General features: G+C 47.3%; 5 protein-coding genes across 5 annotated transcripts, besides 1 other annotated feature; 4 read left to right on the forward strand and 1 right to left on the reverse strand.

Moving 5' to 3' along the window:
• Nucleotides 1–72: 72 nt before the first annotated feature.
• On the forward strand, nucleotides 73–1,935 carry TSTA_104090 (uncharacterized protein; the record flags this gene model as incomplete). Its single annotated transcript, XM_002486382.1, has 2 exons — nucleotides 73–329; nucleotides 387–1,935. 2 exons carry the CDS (start codon nucleotides 73–75, stop codon nucleotides 1,933–1,935), a joined length of 1,806 nt encoding a protein of 601 aa, XP_002486427.1.
• Nucleotides 1,936–2,054: 119 nt separating this feature from the next.
• On the reverse strand, nucleotides 2,055–5,366 carry TSTA_104100 (snoRNA binding protein, putative; the record flags this gene model as incomplete). Its single annotated transcript, XM_002486383.1, has 5 exons — nucleotides 2,055–2,639; nucleotides 2,693–3,331; nucleotides 3,387–3,620; nucleotides 3,676–5,163; nucleotides 5,244–5,366. 5 exons carry the CDS (start codon nucleotides 5,364–5,366, stop codon nucleotides 2,055–2,057), a joined length of 3,069 nt encoding a protein of 1,022 aa, XP_002486428.1.
• A 945-nt stretch (nucleotides 5,367–6,311) lies between these two features.
• Nucleotides 6,312–10,538, forward strand: TSTA_104110 (actin cytoskeleton organization and biogenesis protein, putative; the record flags this gene model as incomplete). Its single annotated transcript, XM_002486384.1, has 3 exons — nucleotides 6,312–9,000; nucleotides 9,050–10,316; nucleotides 10,371–10,538. The coding sequence occupies 3 exons, from the start codon at nucleotides 6,312–6,314 to the stop codon at nucleotides 10,447–10,449; spliced, it is 4,035 nt and encodes a 1,344-aa protein (XP_002486429.1). The 3' UTR covers nucleotides 10,450–10,538.
• Nucleotides 10,539–10,980: 442 nt separating this feature from the next.
• TSTA_104120 (lipase/serine esterase, putative) lies at nucleotides 10,981–14,267 on the forward strand (the record flags this gene model as incomplete). Its single annotated transcript, XM_002486385.1, has 2 exons — nucleotides 10,981–11,177; nucleotides 11,242–14,267. The coding sequence occupies 2 exons, from the start codon at nucleotides 10,981–10,983 to the stop codon at nucleotides 14,192–14,194; spliced, it is 3,150 nt and encodes a 1,049-aa protein (XP_002486430.1). The 3' UTR covers nucleotides 14,195–14,267.
• Nucleotides 14,257–14,284: a sequence feature (AT_rich).
• Nucleotides 14,285–14,609: 325 nt separating this feature from the next.
• Nucleotides 14,610–15,724, forward strand: TSTA_104130 (inositol monophosphatase, putative). Its single transcript, XM_002486386.1, has 3 exons — nucleotides 14,610–14,755; nucleotides 14,809–14,890; nucleotides 14,953–15,724. Exons 1-3 carry the CDS (start codon nucleotides 14,635–14,637, stop codon nucleotides 15,632–15,634), a joined length of 885 nt encoding a protein of 294 aa, XP_002486431.1. The 5' UTR covers nucleotides 14,610–14,634; the 3' UTR covers nucleotides 15,635–15,724.
• The last annotated feature ends 237 nt before the right edge of the window (nucleotides 15,725–15,961 follow it).

Genomic DNA, 15,961 nt, shown 5'->3' on the forward strand with positions numbered 1-15,961 from the left:
CAATTCTCCCTTGACGTCTACAACGAGAATGACTCAACCGGAGAAGCAGGACCACAGTGATCTTTACCGGGAATGGGGATTCCATATTTAACGCGACATCTCGCTTCCTTTTCGAAATCGACTCTTCTAGGGACCGGCCATGATCCCTCATGCGAGACTATAAAGTCCGTAGTCATTGATGGCCCCGGACTTGTACATTATGTCCACTCGGTGTTGTTGTCACAAGCCAGTAACAGTTTAAACCAAGTGGAACGCCAACCCAGCTGTGATGAAGTCAGTGTGGCGGTTATGACCTACCTCGTTCTGCTGCAGGTATCAAGTGTAAATATGTATGTACTCACCTTCATAAGAAAAAGAGTGTATTCACTAACCTGTCAAACTCAAAGACTGAAAGTATATTTCGACGGTGCTCTACCCCTGAACAAAAGGGAGACTAGGTTGTCAAGACTGGAGGCCTCGAGAAAACAACTAGAGACATTTTGCCTAAGTCACCGGGAGGGTTTTACATGGTGTCCTATTGAACGTCAGTTCCCAGCGATTAATCCCCTGAGACTCTTTCAGGATGGCCATATCCCCATAAAGCGTTCCCTGTTGCCAGGAAACCCCTTTATGGTATCTGCTGTAGCCGAGGATCTGAAGTCAAGATGGACTTGTTCAGAAATGCACTCGTACTTACCTGATTCTCTGAATGGCATATACGAAACAACCGACAGTCGTCTTCCCTGGTCAGATATCGTCGAGATCATTCCCGGAGAAGCTGATGGATTCTGTGCTGCTCTAGCGGCTCAAAATCCCGGCACGGCTATACTAACGAGCGACTCTGATCTTTTTCTGTTTGACCTTGGACCTGAAAGTGCCATTATATTCTTCGATACAGTTCGAATGGAACATTCCGAGGATAAGACTGACCCCAAAATTGAGTCACCGGTGACCATAAGAGCAATGAAATATTGTCCGGCCTCGATTGCAGATCGATTAGGAATTCCTGCACTACCTTACCTCGCCCATGAACTGAACCAGAGTCCCCGATCAAGACTTGCCGAGCTTGTCCGCCGCGCAAAAATTGCTTCAGACTTGAATCCTAAGACGCCAACCTATCTCACATTTCTAGAAGAATATGACTTGAAATACCTCCTCCAATATGACCCATCAGAGGCACAAATATTACAACATCTCGACACAAGGATCTCTGAATTATTTGTGCAATGTTTTTGGACTGCCAAATTCCAGGACAAACACCAAGCTCCTCGGATATACCTACCTTTCCTAGTGGAAGATCATTCGCGGAAGTGTGCCTGGGCTGAGAGCATACGAATCAGAAGACTTGCGTATTCTTTACTTGACCTGAACCACTCCTCTCCATGTTCACCTTCCGATGGGCCGAAATACTTGACCGTCACTGAATGTGTACGGCGAGGGAGGAGGTTCTGCTTCGACGACATTGATTTACATAGTGCTGAAAAAGGAGAAATCGAAAAGGAAGCAGCCTATCTTCTGGACGGACTTGAATCTTTCCGGAGGCAATATCATCTTCACCATCACACGGCCTACGAAACTCCTATATTTTGGCGAACATATGCATTATATGAGATCCGCAATGACTGGTTCGCCACATATCATAATCCTCCAGCATTCCAGAATCACATCGCTCTGAAAACGTTCCTTGGTTTTAACCGGGGCACTGATTACAATACCATTGAATGGGACGACATCCACGCCCTGGCGCAGCTACAAGCAGTGCTGTACTCGTTACGCATGGTTTATCAGATTATTCAGGGGTTGACGCTTGACCATAGGGGAGCTCTTATGCGACTTCGTGTGCTTTTAGCGCGGCTACCACCGCTGCATGTCTTAATGAGGCCGTTTCATGAAGTGAGGCAGGAATTGTATGGATTCGAACCAAAACCGACCACAATCGCCAAATATCCCTCATGATGAATGTAGACACATGCAGGGTATTTATGGAGGACTTTAGTTGCTACGAAGTTTCGATTCGATTGTCCTCGCCAATTGGATTGAGGATATCTATATGCAAAAAATACATAAAATTTTGCTCAACGAGATGAGCGAAGGAATCCAATAATACCACGACAGTATCCCATCAACTCAGATAGTCGTTTAGCTTCATTCTCTTGCTCCTTTTTCCAACCCATCAGAGCAGTACGTAAAGCATCCACCAGACCCTCATCTGATGAAACAGTAGACAGGTCGCCATCACCGCATATTAGATCACTATGGACCTTCAATAACACAGCCATCCATGCATTGACAAGTTCAAAATCTTTCTTCGAGCGAAGTCTCTCTGTCAATGCATCCACAAAGCTGAGTAGCTCACAGTATCCATCTGGCAGAAGTTGGACATTCAAGGAGCGTATTTCTAGGTCAACTTTTCCTGGTGAGAGGGACTTGAAATAATCGACAAAAGGTGAAAAGTTTTTGTTACTTGAGCCGGATCTCAACAGCTTGCTAACGGGAGAGTCCTGTTGAGAAAGAAGGCTTTTGGATATGGGAGCTGGTGCTGTCTCCTTCTGGTCCTCAATTCCAGCTATAGGAGCGGTAGACTGATCATCCCGGAGAGATGGTAGGAAAAATGGTGCCTTTACTGGAGCTTTGGCCGGTTCCTTGGGCTTATTGCGAGCCTACGTGGTTCATTAGTCATCTGTCTCATAGAAAGAAGCCCGGATAGACCTACCCTGACAATATCTAGATTGATTAGGGTTTGCCAGGTTGCACGTGGAACAATACTCAAAGTCATCATGTCCCGGTCCAGCTGTTCGAATGATATAGTGGTTTTGTCTTCACCTTCGTCATCTGCTTCGGCAGTCAAGGCAGTGTCAACTATGCCTGATCCAGACTCAGTAGATGTCACAGATGTCACATTCGATAATAGGGCAGCCTCGTCAATGTGGATAGGTCGAAAGTTGGTAAAGAGACTCTTGTTGTTCCAGATATGCACACCAACTTCATCCGCATGAGCAGTGGCAAGAAATTCTCCTGTTCCAGAAAATGCAAGAGCCGTGCAGGTGGCAGGTACTCGGAAAATGTCAACCAAGTGACCTGTTGGTAAGTCCCATACTCTGATTATAGAGTCCATAGATGCGGCTATGATCCATCTGCCGTCGTTGGAAAAGCAAAAGTCGTTGATTTGCCCTCGGCAACCCCAAAGTTCTCGGACAACTTTCTTTGTCTCGAGATCTACTACACGGATAGATAGATCATCGCAGCTAAGGGCAGCAAGTTCATTGATGCTGCTAAACTGTAGTCCGGTAATGGCTGCCATTGGCGCCCAATCTAATTCAGCAATAAGATTTCCGGAGGTGAAGTCCCAGAACTAGAGTTGTCAATGTGGGTTGAAATCAATAGATGGTAGGAAATATGCAGCATACCTTAAGTTTCCCATCTAATCCACAACTTACAACGTTCCGGTTCAGATTATCGATCGCAAGACCAGTGACAGCTTTAGTATGGCCTGAGGATGCAATCTTTGAAATTTTGTTCTTGGAGGATGGTAAGGGTGGAAATCGTTGTCGACGCTGGCCAGATTGTAGATTGTAAATATCAATTATACCCCCAGAGGACCCTACAGCAGCAAATGTACCGCAGTTTGATATGGCAACGCTCTGTGAAGAGTTAGTATGAATCTGCGAATAGAGCCATGAGAAAATATTTACACACCTTGACCTCGGTTCCATCACTCGTCTCAAGCGCCCACCGACCGGCCTTTTTCCTACCCCAATACCAAGTGCGCGCATACTTATCCCCTCGGTGTGCTGTCACAACACTCTCCCACCCGTTTTCTCCCTGTGGGTGCTTCTTGAGATCTCTTGAATTGGTCCATACTTGTTGGCTACTTGCTCCCATCCCAGGATCACGATTGAGCGAGCATGCAATTGATGTGATTTCAGGGGCCTTGAGCTCCTCAGCCGCCTCCGCTGCGCTCGATATGCCTCGTTTCTTGGCAGTTGCTTTGACTTTACCCTGCGACAATTCCACATTTTGACTGTCTTTGCGCAGACTAAAGGCCCACAAAGAGCGGTCTCGGGATGCACTTAGTAGCCATTTCCCGATTGAATCGCTACCATCGGAAACCGAAGGCAAGAATCTAAGGGAACAGATTGCTGCAGCGTGACCACCTCTGGAATGCAGGGGCCTCGGAATTGGAGAGAAGGGAGAGTCGTCGAAAATCCAAGTCTTCAAAGCATTGTCCCTTCCAGAAGAGACCAGAACTGGCTGGCCGTCCAGGAACTCAATCTTGTTGACACCACTGTCAGAGCTCTGGGCAGTCATATCATGCGCGCTTCTGAGCACACTAGTTTTCTTGCCTCCGTTATTGAGATCCCATAGAGTAACGTCACCACTGTACACAGACGCCGTAGCCATGACTCCCGCCTTCCTGCCATCTTCACCAGCCCCCAGGCCATCAGTTCGGAAAGATATCGAGGTTATTGGATATGATTTTGATGTTGATGCGTTCAGTGATAGAAGCACTTCGTCGGTGTCCACATTTCGAAGAACGACAGTACCACTTCTGTAAGCAATAGCGATGAGTGAAAGAACAGGTGTCGCTTCCATGGCAGTGACAGCGTCATCGTTGGCAGTTACAGGTGAAAACCTGTGCAAAAGCTTGCCACTACTGATATTCCATAGCTCAACAGTTCCATCGTATCTTCCAACAAAAATTTTGTTTAGGTATGTAGGCATGTTGCAGACATGGCCAGTAAATACCGGCAAATCTGAAGCGCCTCGCGCAACCTCCGGGACCAAGCTCGTATAATGCTCAAAAGACGTATTCTTCCATACTTGTATCCTGCTTTCGCCGCATCCGACAACCCAGGATCCAAAAACGAGAAGTCGCGAAATGGGGCCAGTACCGTGGGGCACGCTTTCTAGCTCAGCGATTCTCTTTCCTCGTTGAAACACCCATACTCCCGATTCTTCGCCAGGACGTAAACCTCCCCAAGCAGCGAACACATAGTTCCTCCAAGCAAAAGTCGCCGTAATTAAGCCTGGAGTTCGAGGTTGACTGGCGAATACCAGACCCAAACCGCGCTTGAGGTCATAGGTTTGAAGCACTCTTCCGACAGACGTTGTAATTTGATATGTGGATTTGCCAAGTCGCACTGAAGTAAACGGAACTGTAGTCGGAGAGACTAAGCCGAGAGTCTGCATAAATAAAGAAGGGTTGGTCAGCAAGCTGTCGTAGTGGTCATATCAAAACACGTTCGCCAGGCATCAAAACCTACCCTGAAATGAGAAAAGATTCGGGACTGCGATTCCTTCTTCTCTCGTGCCAACAATTGTGGTTGCGCAATTCTCTGGCGTTTCGATACGGGAAGATCAAAGCCATCTCCAGTTAGGGAAGGCATGATGCCTTAAAGAAACGAGAGCTTGCGTGTTCCAACTTTGATGATGCTCTTTTTGTCTGGGCCAGAATTTTTTTGGAGACTTTGCGGAGGAGAGAAAAAAAGCTACGGTAATAAAACCGTCTGTATACCTGTATTTTGATTCGGTATTGGTAATAAATATTCATGGCGGCTTTGATAAATATAAGCCAATAGGAGCGGGTAGATAGCAGCATTTTTCTCAGTCGATACAAGTATGTCCAATCAGGGAACATTGTTTTTAGAGTTTCTTGCCGCTCAAATACCGAATACATGTCCATACATATTACATACATACACATACACATTGAAATGATTGCGCCTTCCTTTTCAATGTTCCTGAGAAATATCTTATTCTCCACGATTTTGAATGAATGACTGCGCATACAAAAGCAGATCTATGCGATCCTGCCGACATCGAGATCCTCAGTATACGCTGGGATGCTGGTTCTATACCTCTTACAATACATACCGCCCTATCGGACGGAGCCTTCTGGCTGCCAAAGAGGGGCTCTATACAGAGTCGCTGTGTTGGACACCCTGGAGCAGATAACTGCCTCATAGCCTTCAGTTTCAAGTGAGTTGTCAGATGTATGTCTATGTATATGTCTAGACAAAAGACAAGGATTCCATCTGTCTGGTTGGCTGGCTGAGAGGAGAAGATGAAATGGTTGAAACTTCCCTTAGTGTGGATGGGTCGACCCAAATTATCTTCTCTTTCTAAGCGTGAAAAAAGGTCAATTCTGACCTCACTGATATCTTCCTTTCTTCCCCAATGGCTTGATTCTAAGGTGCACAATTTTCATCTTCTCTCTCTCTCGCTACTATTGTTGTTCGATTTGAAACTTATGATCTGATCTGAAAATAAGAAAAGGTTAAAAAGAAGGGTTCGGCTCCGTTGCTTTTTTTTTAGGGCTTGAGCCGTTAACCATGTCGGAGAATGCTAGTGGTCAGCCCCAGCAAACATTAGCGACCACCATCAATGATGGAACAGCAACAGCATCGCCATCACCACAAAGCTCATCTGCACCTTCGGCTACGAACAGAGAGGATCGACTTTTCCCTTCAGCGTTGATCACCAACGACGAGCCACGCCAAACCTACATCTCGGACCGGATCAAATCAAGTTCTACTTCATCTGTGAACGAGCTCGGCGTCGGTGACAATGCCGCCCAAACTCCCACCAACTCCGCCTCCGTGCAACCGGAATCGAAACGGATGTCCTTCGCCTCACTACGTTCTTTAGGTTCGGTAAGCATCGCTGGCTCTGTGAGTGGTGCTCACGATGCAGCCGCTTCCAATGAAGACTCTCAGAAGACGAATGCAGGCTATACAAGGTCATCAGTATCGTCCGCCGATTACCCTGCCAGCTTTCGATCAGGCCACGCGCTGTCGGGTTTGAATCATACACCTATTGGATTATCATCTATACGGAGTGATGCACCTTCCGAGGGACGCCGGTTATCTCGACCAACACGTTCGTCAAGCAGAGCTCCAAGGAGGCTAAGCGGTAGTACTGCCGCAAGCTCTGCTAGCGAAGCGGAACCACGCCCGCCTTATGTCGGTAGAATTGGAGTTTGTGCCCTGGATGTCAAGGCGCGTAGCAAACCGAGCCAAAATATTCTGACCCGACTCCAATCAAAGGGCGATTTGGACGTGATTGTCTTTGGTGATAAGGTGATATTGGACGAAGCGGTCGAGAATTGGCCCATATGCGATTTCTTGATTTCTTTCTTCTCCGATGGCTTCCCGCTCGATAAGGCAATAGCGTACGCGAAGCTGCGAAAACCTTTCTGCGTGAATGATTTGTTAATGCAAAAGATTCTATGGGATCGCAGATTATGTCTCAAGGTTTTGGACCAAATGGGTATTCCCACGCCCATGAGAGTGGAGGTCAATCGTGATGGGGGCCCAGTGTTGGAGTCAGCTGAACTTGCCCACCATCTTTACCAACTGACAGGCGTGAAGCTTCAAGGTCCGGAGGACGGTGTTGGCGGTGGAGCTGTCAAGTCCCAATCAATATCGCTGTCCGAAGACGGGGAGACACTTATAGTTGACGGTCAGACCATTCGAAAACCTTTTGTCGAGAAGCCCGTGAGTGGAGAGGATCACAACATTCACATTTACTTTCCCAAAGATCAACAATATGGCGGAGGCGGAAGACGTCTTTTCCGAAAAGTGGGAAACAAGAGCTCAGAATACGACCCAAATCTTGTGGTGCCTCGATCCGTCACGGAGAAAGATACCAGCTATCTCTACGAGCAGTTCCTGAGAGTTGACAATGCCGAAGATGTCAAAGCGTATACGGTTGGCCCTGATTTTTGCCACGCTGAGACTCGCAAGTCTCCAGTTGTGGACGGAGTTGTACGCAGAAATACTCACGGAAAAGAGTTGCGGTACATCACCAACCTTACAAAAGAAGAAGCTGCCATGGCGGCCAAGATTTCAAATGGCTTTGGCCAACGGATCTGTGGCTTTGACATGCTTCGTGTTGGGGACAAAAGTTATGTCATTGATGTGAATGGCTGGAGTTTCGTCAAGGATAACAACGATTATTACGACAAGTGTGCAAAGATCCTTAGGGAGATGTTCCTGAATGAAAAACGCAGACGTGATAGGAATTTCGAGCAGTCCGAACCACCCTCTCCGGATACCGTCTCGTTCAAGAGAGGTGTATCAGGTTCCCATCGCAGTGCATTTAAGACAATCTTGAAGTCGCCCAGTATGTCTAGAATACACGGCTCTCCACATACCTTCAAGGATCATTTCATGGCTTCGGATGTTGTTAGCAATCCGACATCAGCTCCTGCTGGGGATATGCCCAAACCTTCAATGTCTCAATCTCGGGAGGAACTGTCACTACTGCCAGCTAGCGGCAGTCCCTCGGTGACACATTCGCCAGCACTCTCAATTTCAAACGAAGAGGAAGTTGTACCGTTACCTGCGTCGAAACATTCATGGAAGCTCAAGGGTATGGTAGCCGTTGTACGCCACGCCGACCGAACACCGAAACAAAAGTTCAAGTTCACCTTTCACAGTCAACCCTTTGTTGACCTGCTTCGAGGCCATCAAGAAGAAGTTGTTATTAAAGGTGAGTCGGCTCTTGCTAGTGTAGCTGAAGCTGTTCGGGTGTCAATGAAACAGGGGTTGGAGGACATGGATAAGCTCAAACTTCTCAAGATATCATTAGAGAAGAAAGGCCCCTGGCCAGGAACCAAGGTCCAGATTAAACCCATGTTCAGGAAGCGACGACCCGAGGAGATGTCAGGAGCAACGGCTGGAACGACCTCTACTCAGACTAAAGATGCTCCCCTTCCGGAGGATCCAACTACGCCATCACAGGAAGTGTTATCTGACGGAGAGAAGCTCGTACGATCGCAGACCCGGAGTGACTCCATCTCGGGGGCTACATTTTCTCGATTTTCTGCTGCCGAGAACGATCTTATCTTGGACAAGCTTCAGTTGGTTATTAAGTGGGGAGGAGAGCCTACGCATGCTGCTCGATATCAAGCACAAGACCTGGGTATGACCATGAGAGATGATTTGAAACTCATGAACAAAGAGGCTCTGAATGATGTTCGCATTTTTACTAGCTCAGAGCCTCGAGTTAGTACAAGTGGTAAGTGCTCGTGTGACATCCCTACTTTTTCTTGGTCTGATTTATATAGCACAAATTTGGGCTTGTTCCTTCTTGGATGAGAAAGAACTTCCAGAAGACTTCATTCAAGTGCGGAAAGATTTGCTAGACGACTCCAATGCTGCTAAAGATGTTATGGACAAGGTTAAGAAGAAGCTGAAACTCTTACTTCGAGAGGGATCCGCGCCTTCTCAATTCACCTGGCCGAAAGACGATTTTCCAGAGCCATCTGTAGTCCTTGCGACTGTGGTTCAATTGATGCAATTCCACCGGGACGTCATGCGCTACAACTTTCGCCGGTTGGCCCGCTCTGATGATGCTGATGTCTCTGGAACCCCGCATAAGCAAACTGAAAGCCCATCTGTGGAATCTATACAAGGTCGTTGGTGCACAGGTGAAGATGCCGCGTTGTTCAAAGAGAGGTGGGAAAAGCTATTTGCGGAGTTCTGCGATACGGAAAAGGTCGATCCTAGCAAAATATCAGAGCTTTATGACAGTATGAAGTTTGATGCGTTACACAATCGTCAATTCCTAGAGTGGGTTTTCACACCTCCAGAGGGGTTTAAAGCCAAGGAGCAGCTACAAGGGTTACCGTCACAACAAGCTGCTGAAAACGATATATTCGGAGAAAAGGCCGATACTAGCACCTTGGTCGAGAGGATAGGATTCAAGAAGAGAGCCTTGAGTATCGTGGAGTCCAGACGTTTTGGACGCTTGGAAGATACTTATGACAACTACTTCAAATTGCACGGCAATCCGAATTCTAAAAGAAAGAAATCCGATGAACGCCTTGCCAAGTTGCGGGAGTTGTATAAACTGGCCAAAGTTCTGTTTGACTACATTACGCCTCAGGAATATGGAATCAAGGACAGCGAGAAATTGGAAATTGGGCTCCTTACTTCGCTACCACTGTTACGGGAGATCGTGCGCGATCTGGAAGAAGTCCAAGCATCCTCTGATGCGAAATCCTTCTTCTACTTCACCAAAGAATCACATATTTACACATTGTTGAACTGCATTCTAGAAGGTGGTATCCAAACCAAGATCAAGCGAAGCGCGATTCCAGAGCTCGACTATCTGTCACAGATTTGTTTCGAGCTCTACGAGGCGAAAGATAGCGAAACAGATACATTCTCGTACTCGATTCGTATCTCGATCAGTCCTGGATGTCACACCTTTGACCCTCTGGACGTCCAATTGGACTCTCGGCATGCTATCGGATGCGCTCCTCGTAGGAGTCTGACGGCACATCAGGACTGGAAAGAAGTGATTGAAACTCTGAAGGAGAAGTTCGACACGTAGGTTCTAACACTTGAAACTGGGTATACTGGTCACTGACTGTATCATTGCAGGGTGAAATTGCCAAAGAGCTTTATTGCGGTCAATCTCAGCGACAAACATTTTGATAGGGGAGAGGGCGTTATGGGTTAGAAATGCATGTGAGTATTATGGTAGATGGGTTGGAGGTTGTAGATTCCATACCTGGTAAATAAGTAATAGACAAATAATTGCTCAACCGTATCTTTGAATTCATCCAAGAGTAATCAGAGTAAGACCAGAGTCCATGTGGAAATGTTGAGAGATGAGCCGATGGTGTTACGGAGTCCAGATCAATAAATTATTGGAATGTGGAGAGCCGGGACTGCCGCTGACAGAGCCTTTAAATGTCCGCGGCGCAATTGATAACTCATTTATCTACTCAGTGTTTGTGTAAATGCAAGACACTGCCATTTATTCCATCTTTGACCGAGTTCTATATACGCGACACTATCCTGTTAGAAAAGGAGATCACGCGGGACCGCGGTAAAAGCACGCCTCGATGACCTCTTGCTCGTATCCATTCTGTTGTTATGGGCCATCCCAATGAGCCTGCTCTCACAGAATATCCCATGATACTGTTAATGACGACGATCCAAATTCCTTGGAATAAATAATCTAAGCTGCCGGCCCTCCTATTTCTCCATGCTCATCACCCCGCGAACATACCAGCTCTCCCAGGAAGATACAGATCGATGGAACCGAACCTCCGATAACGTGCACCTCTCACCTCGATTTCATACCTTGCTAGGTTGGCGTGCTGATAAAGCCGAAGCTATACAAGCATATAAAATGCTATTAGTGCATCAATCGGGCTATGTCCGTGTCGGGGAGGTTGTGAGGTTCGTTCAAAAGTATACAATAGACTGATCAACTGCTAATTCAGATCAACTGGACTTTTTGCAGATACACGTTGACATATACACCTTCTCTAGACCAGATTCTACCAACGCCGACGGAGCTTCATGTTAAAATAAAGAATACTTCTGCGATTCCGCTTCGAGCCGCGTACCTTCATGGACCCTACACCCTTTATACGTCATGCTATCCTTCAGACTTTGATCCCAACCAACAATACCATGATAGCGAGATAAGAGGGATTCCTCAGTACGAACCATACTTAAAGGCCGGCGGGAGCTGGACGGCGAGTATCCCCGTACCGGAAGAGACGCGACTTACTGTCCCCGGAGCACGACATGCGAACTACAGCAGCAGCAACGTGGGCTCGGATAGTGACGAAGAAGCAAGAAGAAGGAGCATAACATGGATTATCGAGATTACGTCGCAGGTGATATTCTCATCGTCAGCAGCGGTTCATTTTGAGCTATTGGTTGGCCGTGATCAGAAATCACTTGAGTTCGGCATCAACGGCTCACTGTCGTCTTCCGGTATACCATCGCCAGCGCACATCAATGACCATCAGAGCTTGCGATCGGTGGCACATGGCGATTCTCCGTTCATAGTTACTAAAGGCGTCTTTTCTAAGTCGGTCACGTTGGTATTTGATGATCTCAAGAGTCTGTGGAATCGTCCTGAATGCTCCGCGTTCAAAGAACGTGAGGAGATCAATTCAAAGCTGATAGCTTCGTCGAATAAATCACGCAGTCGACATCCGATTCCAGCAGCGGATCTTTCGCCTCGATTAGAACATCATGCCGGCAGCAACAAGAAGAGGCGTATCCACCTTGTTATATTGACTCATGGATTGCATAGTAATCTTGGAGCTGATATGCTATATCTAAAGGAGAGCATTGATGCTGCTGCCGAGGAAGCCAAGAAGGCAAAAAAGAAGTCCGGTCTTTCTGACACCAATTATACGGGGAGAGGGAGTGAGATTAGTGGTAAGAAAGAAGATGATGAAGAAGTCATTGTACGAGGGTTTCCGGGTAACGTTACTCGCACAGAACGTGGGATTCAGTATCTTGGCAAACGACTCGCCAAATACGTTCTTCTCATGACATACCCCGATCAGCCATACCTGCCGGTCAAGCAAAGAAAGCAAAAGAACAATGCAATTGCAAGCCCTGAGATTAGTATACACAATGATCCTTGGGCGGATCGTCCGTCCGATTGTCAGGTTACCAGCATTAGTTTCATTGGGCACTCGCTCGGGGGACTTATACAGACGTACGCCATTGCTTATATTCAAAAACACTCGCCTGAATTCTTTGAGCGGATCAAACCAATCAATTTCGTCGCTCTTGCTACACCGTTCCTTGGACTTAGCAACGAGAATCCTGTCTACGTTCGGTTCGCGCTGGACCTTGGGTTAGTCGGTAAAACCGGGCAGGATCTTGGGCTGAGCTGGATGTCTCCCAAAGTCCGAAGTAGGTGGGATGCCATTATCAGCAAGTTTGCAGGTAATTCAGGTCCATCTCAACAACAGCAAGCACCAGCTTCCAAGCCATTACTACGGATATTGCCCGCTGGTCCGGCTCACCAGGTTTTACAGCGCTTCAGAAACCGCACAGTTTACTCGAATGTGGTGAATGACGGTATCGTGCCATTACGTACTTCGTGCTTACTCTTCCTTGACTGGAGGGGCCTGGATCGAGTGCAAAAAGCACGAAGAGGGAACGGGCTCGTTGGTACTATGGCAGAATGGGGTTGGGCAGAGCTTACGGGAGCAAATTCAGTTTCGCCGACTACACATCACCATCCCCATCACCATCGTCGCTCTCATTCGAACTTGTCTGTGGGTGATGGGACACAACATCAAACTGTTGAAGGGATATCGACACCCACCTCGCATGGTCAGGTTAGTCCCGGTCTTCATCCAACACAATCCCCAACGCAAGGCCATCTCTTAGGGGACAGTCCGCTTCATACGGAACCAGAGCCAATGTCGCCCGTGAGCACAAGCTCAAATTCCAGGGAACTCCCTCCACCTTCACCCAATCCATTCAATAACCTGTTTGGAATGTTCCAATCCAAACAGTCCAGAAGTTCCTCTTCAAGCAAGAAGAGCACCAAGATTATCCGACGCAGCCAGACACTGGCACCTTCCGGCGAGTCCGAGCATAACATGAACTCTGTAGAGTCATACCCTCCAATTGTAAGGGGAAACTCTCTGTACGACGATGAAGACCTCAGCGCTCCTCCGCGAACTACCATTTTTGAATCTGCGGGCGATGTTCTCAGACCCCCTTTGCCTCCGACGGAATTTATCATTGACCCAACATCAAGGCCGCGGACCATTTTCCATGATCGCATATATCACCCGGAGGATATACCGCCTCCTGTTCTGAAGAAGAGAGGCACCATATTCAGTGGTTCACGTGGCTCCAACAATGATACAGATGTTGATGTTGACCAGGTGGCTGCTCAAGGGTATAAAGGAAGCGGATTGAGGGTGGAAGAGAAGATTGCCAGAGCTTATCATCAAGGGCTTTCATGGCGTAAAGTCCTCGTACGCCTCGAGCCCGACGCACACAACAATATCATTGTCCGACGCATGTTCGCTAATGCATATGGCTGGCCCGTTATCAAACATCTAGTAGACAACCACTTTGGCGACACCTACTCCGCCCGAACAGAAGACGCTCTGGAATCCAACCGCGAAAGAGCAAAACCTCTTGATTTCAGAGTGACCGACTCGGGAGAAGAGACGTTTGGTCAAACCAATACAGAATCTCCTCAACAATTACCGTTCCGTCAACATGCTAGTCTGCCTCCGGACATTGATGCGCAGGAACATGCATTGGAGACTTCTGAATATGATGGAACAGCAACGAGACCGGCCGATAAAGGCAGCCCAGCGAGTCGGAAATCTAATGATTCTGCGAAATGGACTGATCGGTACTTTTCTGGGGGGGATTCTGCGTCTGACGCGCAAAGTGATCATGAACAGTCGATATAAAGTTAGCAACGTGTGTATAAATTTTGGCTTGTATATAGATAGAATGGTTTCATTGAACTAAGTATATATAATTATAATTAATAAATAAATCAACCTTTTCGTTGTATATCCTACGTACCAGATTTCCTTTGACACACTGTGGCTTTCCCTTTCCGTTTTAGTGCTCACTCCCTCGCCGCTTTTACTGAGTAATTTATAAGCACTACGATAATAGTTCTTCAATTGAAACAGAAGGATATCTATCTATCACTAGTCGAATTTGCAGACTGACTTGTCTGCAGCCGCACTCTTTAGTGTCCGCTCAGTGAGCACTCTGCGAGCGCCCTCACAAAAGCGGCGGCAGCTGAGAATGGAAACCCCCACTCGGCAGAAGGAAATCTGGTACGTATAGCCACATCGATCTCTATTGAATCTTATCGCAACATCGAAAAGAGTCGACAATGTCGGAGTCAATTGATCTGAAAGAGATCCATGATGTCCTTATTGACATCGCTGCTGAAGCCGGCAAGGTGATTACTAGCAGTTTGCCTACCATCAACTCGACAGACTCGAAGAAGAACAGTGAGTGTAGACATGCGACACCATAAACACTGTATACTGATTAAGATTCCTAGGCTCCGATCTGGTCACTGAATATGACAAGGCTGTAGAGAGTATGGTCTCGCAGAGACTAAAAGCAAAATATCCGGATTACGAGTAGGCTCTTCCTCACAATCTCCACATTGAGGCCTCCAGGAGCTCTCTAACGAATGGGATAGCTTCCACGGCGAAGAGACCTACTCCCCCGACCACCCTCTAACCGACAAACCCACCTTCATCGTCGACCCCATCGACGGCACTACCAACTTCGTCCACGGCTTCCCCAGTTCATGCATCTCGTTGGGTTTCGCAATCAACCGCAAACCCGTCGTTGGCGTCGTCTACAATGCCTTTACCTCAACACTATATTCCGCCATCAAGGGCCAGGGCGCATTCCTGAATCATACTACGCCTCTACCATTGAAACAAGGAGATAAATTAGAGGCTCTAGATGGACTTGACAAAGCCCTAATTGCGCTAGAATGGGGCTCAGAGCGAAGTGGACCGAATTGGGAGACTAAACTCCAGACGTTCGCGAGTTTGGGTAAGACACGGGAGAATGGAGGTGCAATGGTTCATTCTATACGGAGTTTGGGCTCGGCGGCGCTGAATATTTGTGCTGTTGCGTCGGGGGTTCTTGATCTGTATTGGGAAGGGGGCTGTTGGGCTTGGGATGTTTGCGCTGGATGGATTATCTTAGAAGAAGCCGGTGGGATTATGGTAGGTGGGAATAAAGGGGATTGGGACCCTGCCATTGATGGAAGAGCTTATACGGCTGTTCGACCGTCGCCGGGTGGTAAAGGTCAGAAAGAGCTTGTGGAAGAGCTTTGGCGTCATGTACATGGACGATTGGAATATTGATCTCAGCCCGGTTGTATAGAAAGGGACATTAGAATTTGTGAATCATAGCTAATGGATAGAACATCAAAATGGATATACCTACGTTACTCTTGTTTCTGTACAATTTCTTGATGGTAGCATGTACCTATGTACAAGTATGTATGCTCTGATTGGTGATCAATCGACACAGCTGATTCGACAACAACCCCAAGTAGTAGGATATAAATAGGATATAGCAACCGGGTAGTAGCGTCAATTTCTCAGATTGTTTATATCGAAGAGAGACAGTTCTATCCGGAGTAAGCAGTGACATTTCTTTCCTTGTACTGTATCGTCTGATCACGTTGT

This window comes from Talaromyces stipitatus, genomic scaffold (genome assembly GCF_000003125.1).
Source record: "Talaromyces stipitatus ATCC 10500 scf_1105507295511 genomic scaffold, whole genome shotgun sequence".
In the NCBI taxonomy this organism is placed as follows: Eukaryota; Fungi; Ascomycota; class Eurotiomycetes; order Eurotiales; family Trichocomaceae; genus Talaromyces; species Talaromyces stipitatus.

Excerpts from the sequence above, each read along its gene's own strand:
- TSTA_104130 (XM_002486386.1), top strand. The coding sequence starts at position 14,635 with ATGTCGGAGTCAATTGATCTGAAAGAGATCCATGATGTCCTTATTGAC. Across the intron at positions 14,756-14,808 it reads GACAGACTCGAAGAAGAACA|GCTCCGATCTGGTCACTGAA; the intron begins GTGAGTGTAGAC and ends TAAGATTCCTAG. Across the intron at positions 14,891-14,952 it reads GCAAAATATCCGGATTACGA|CTTCCACGGCGAAGAGACCT; the intron begins GTAGGCTCTTCC and ends CGAATGGGATAG.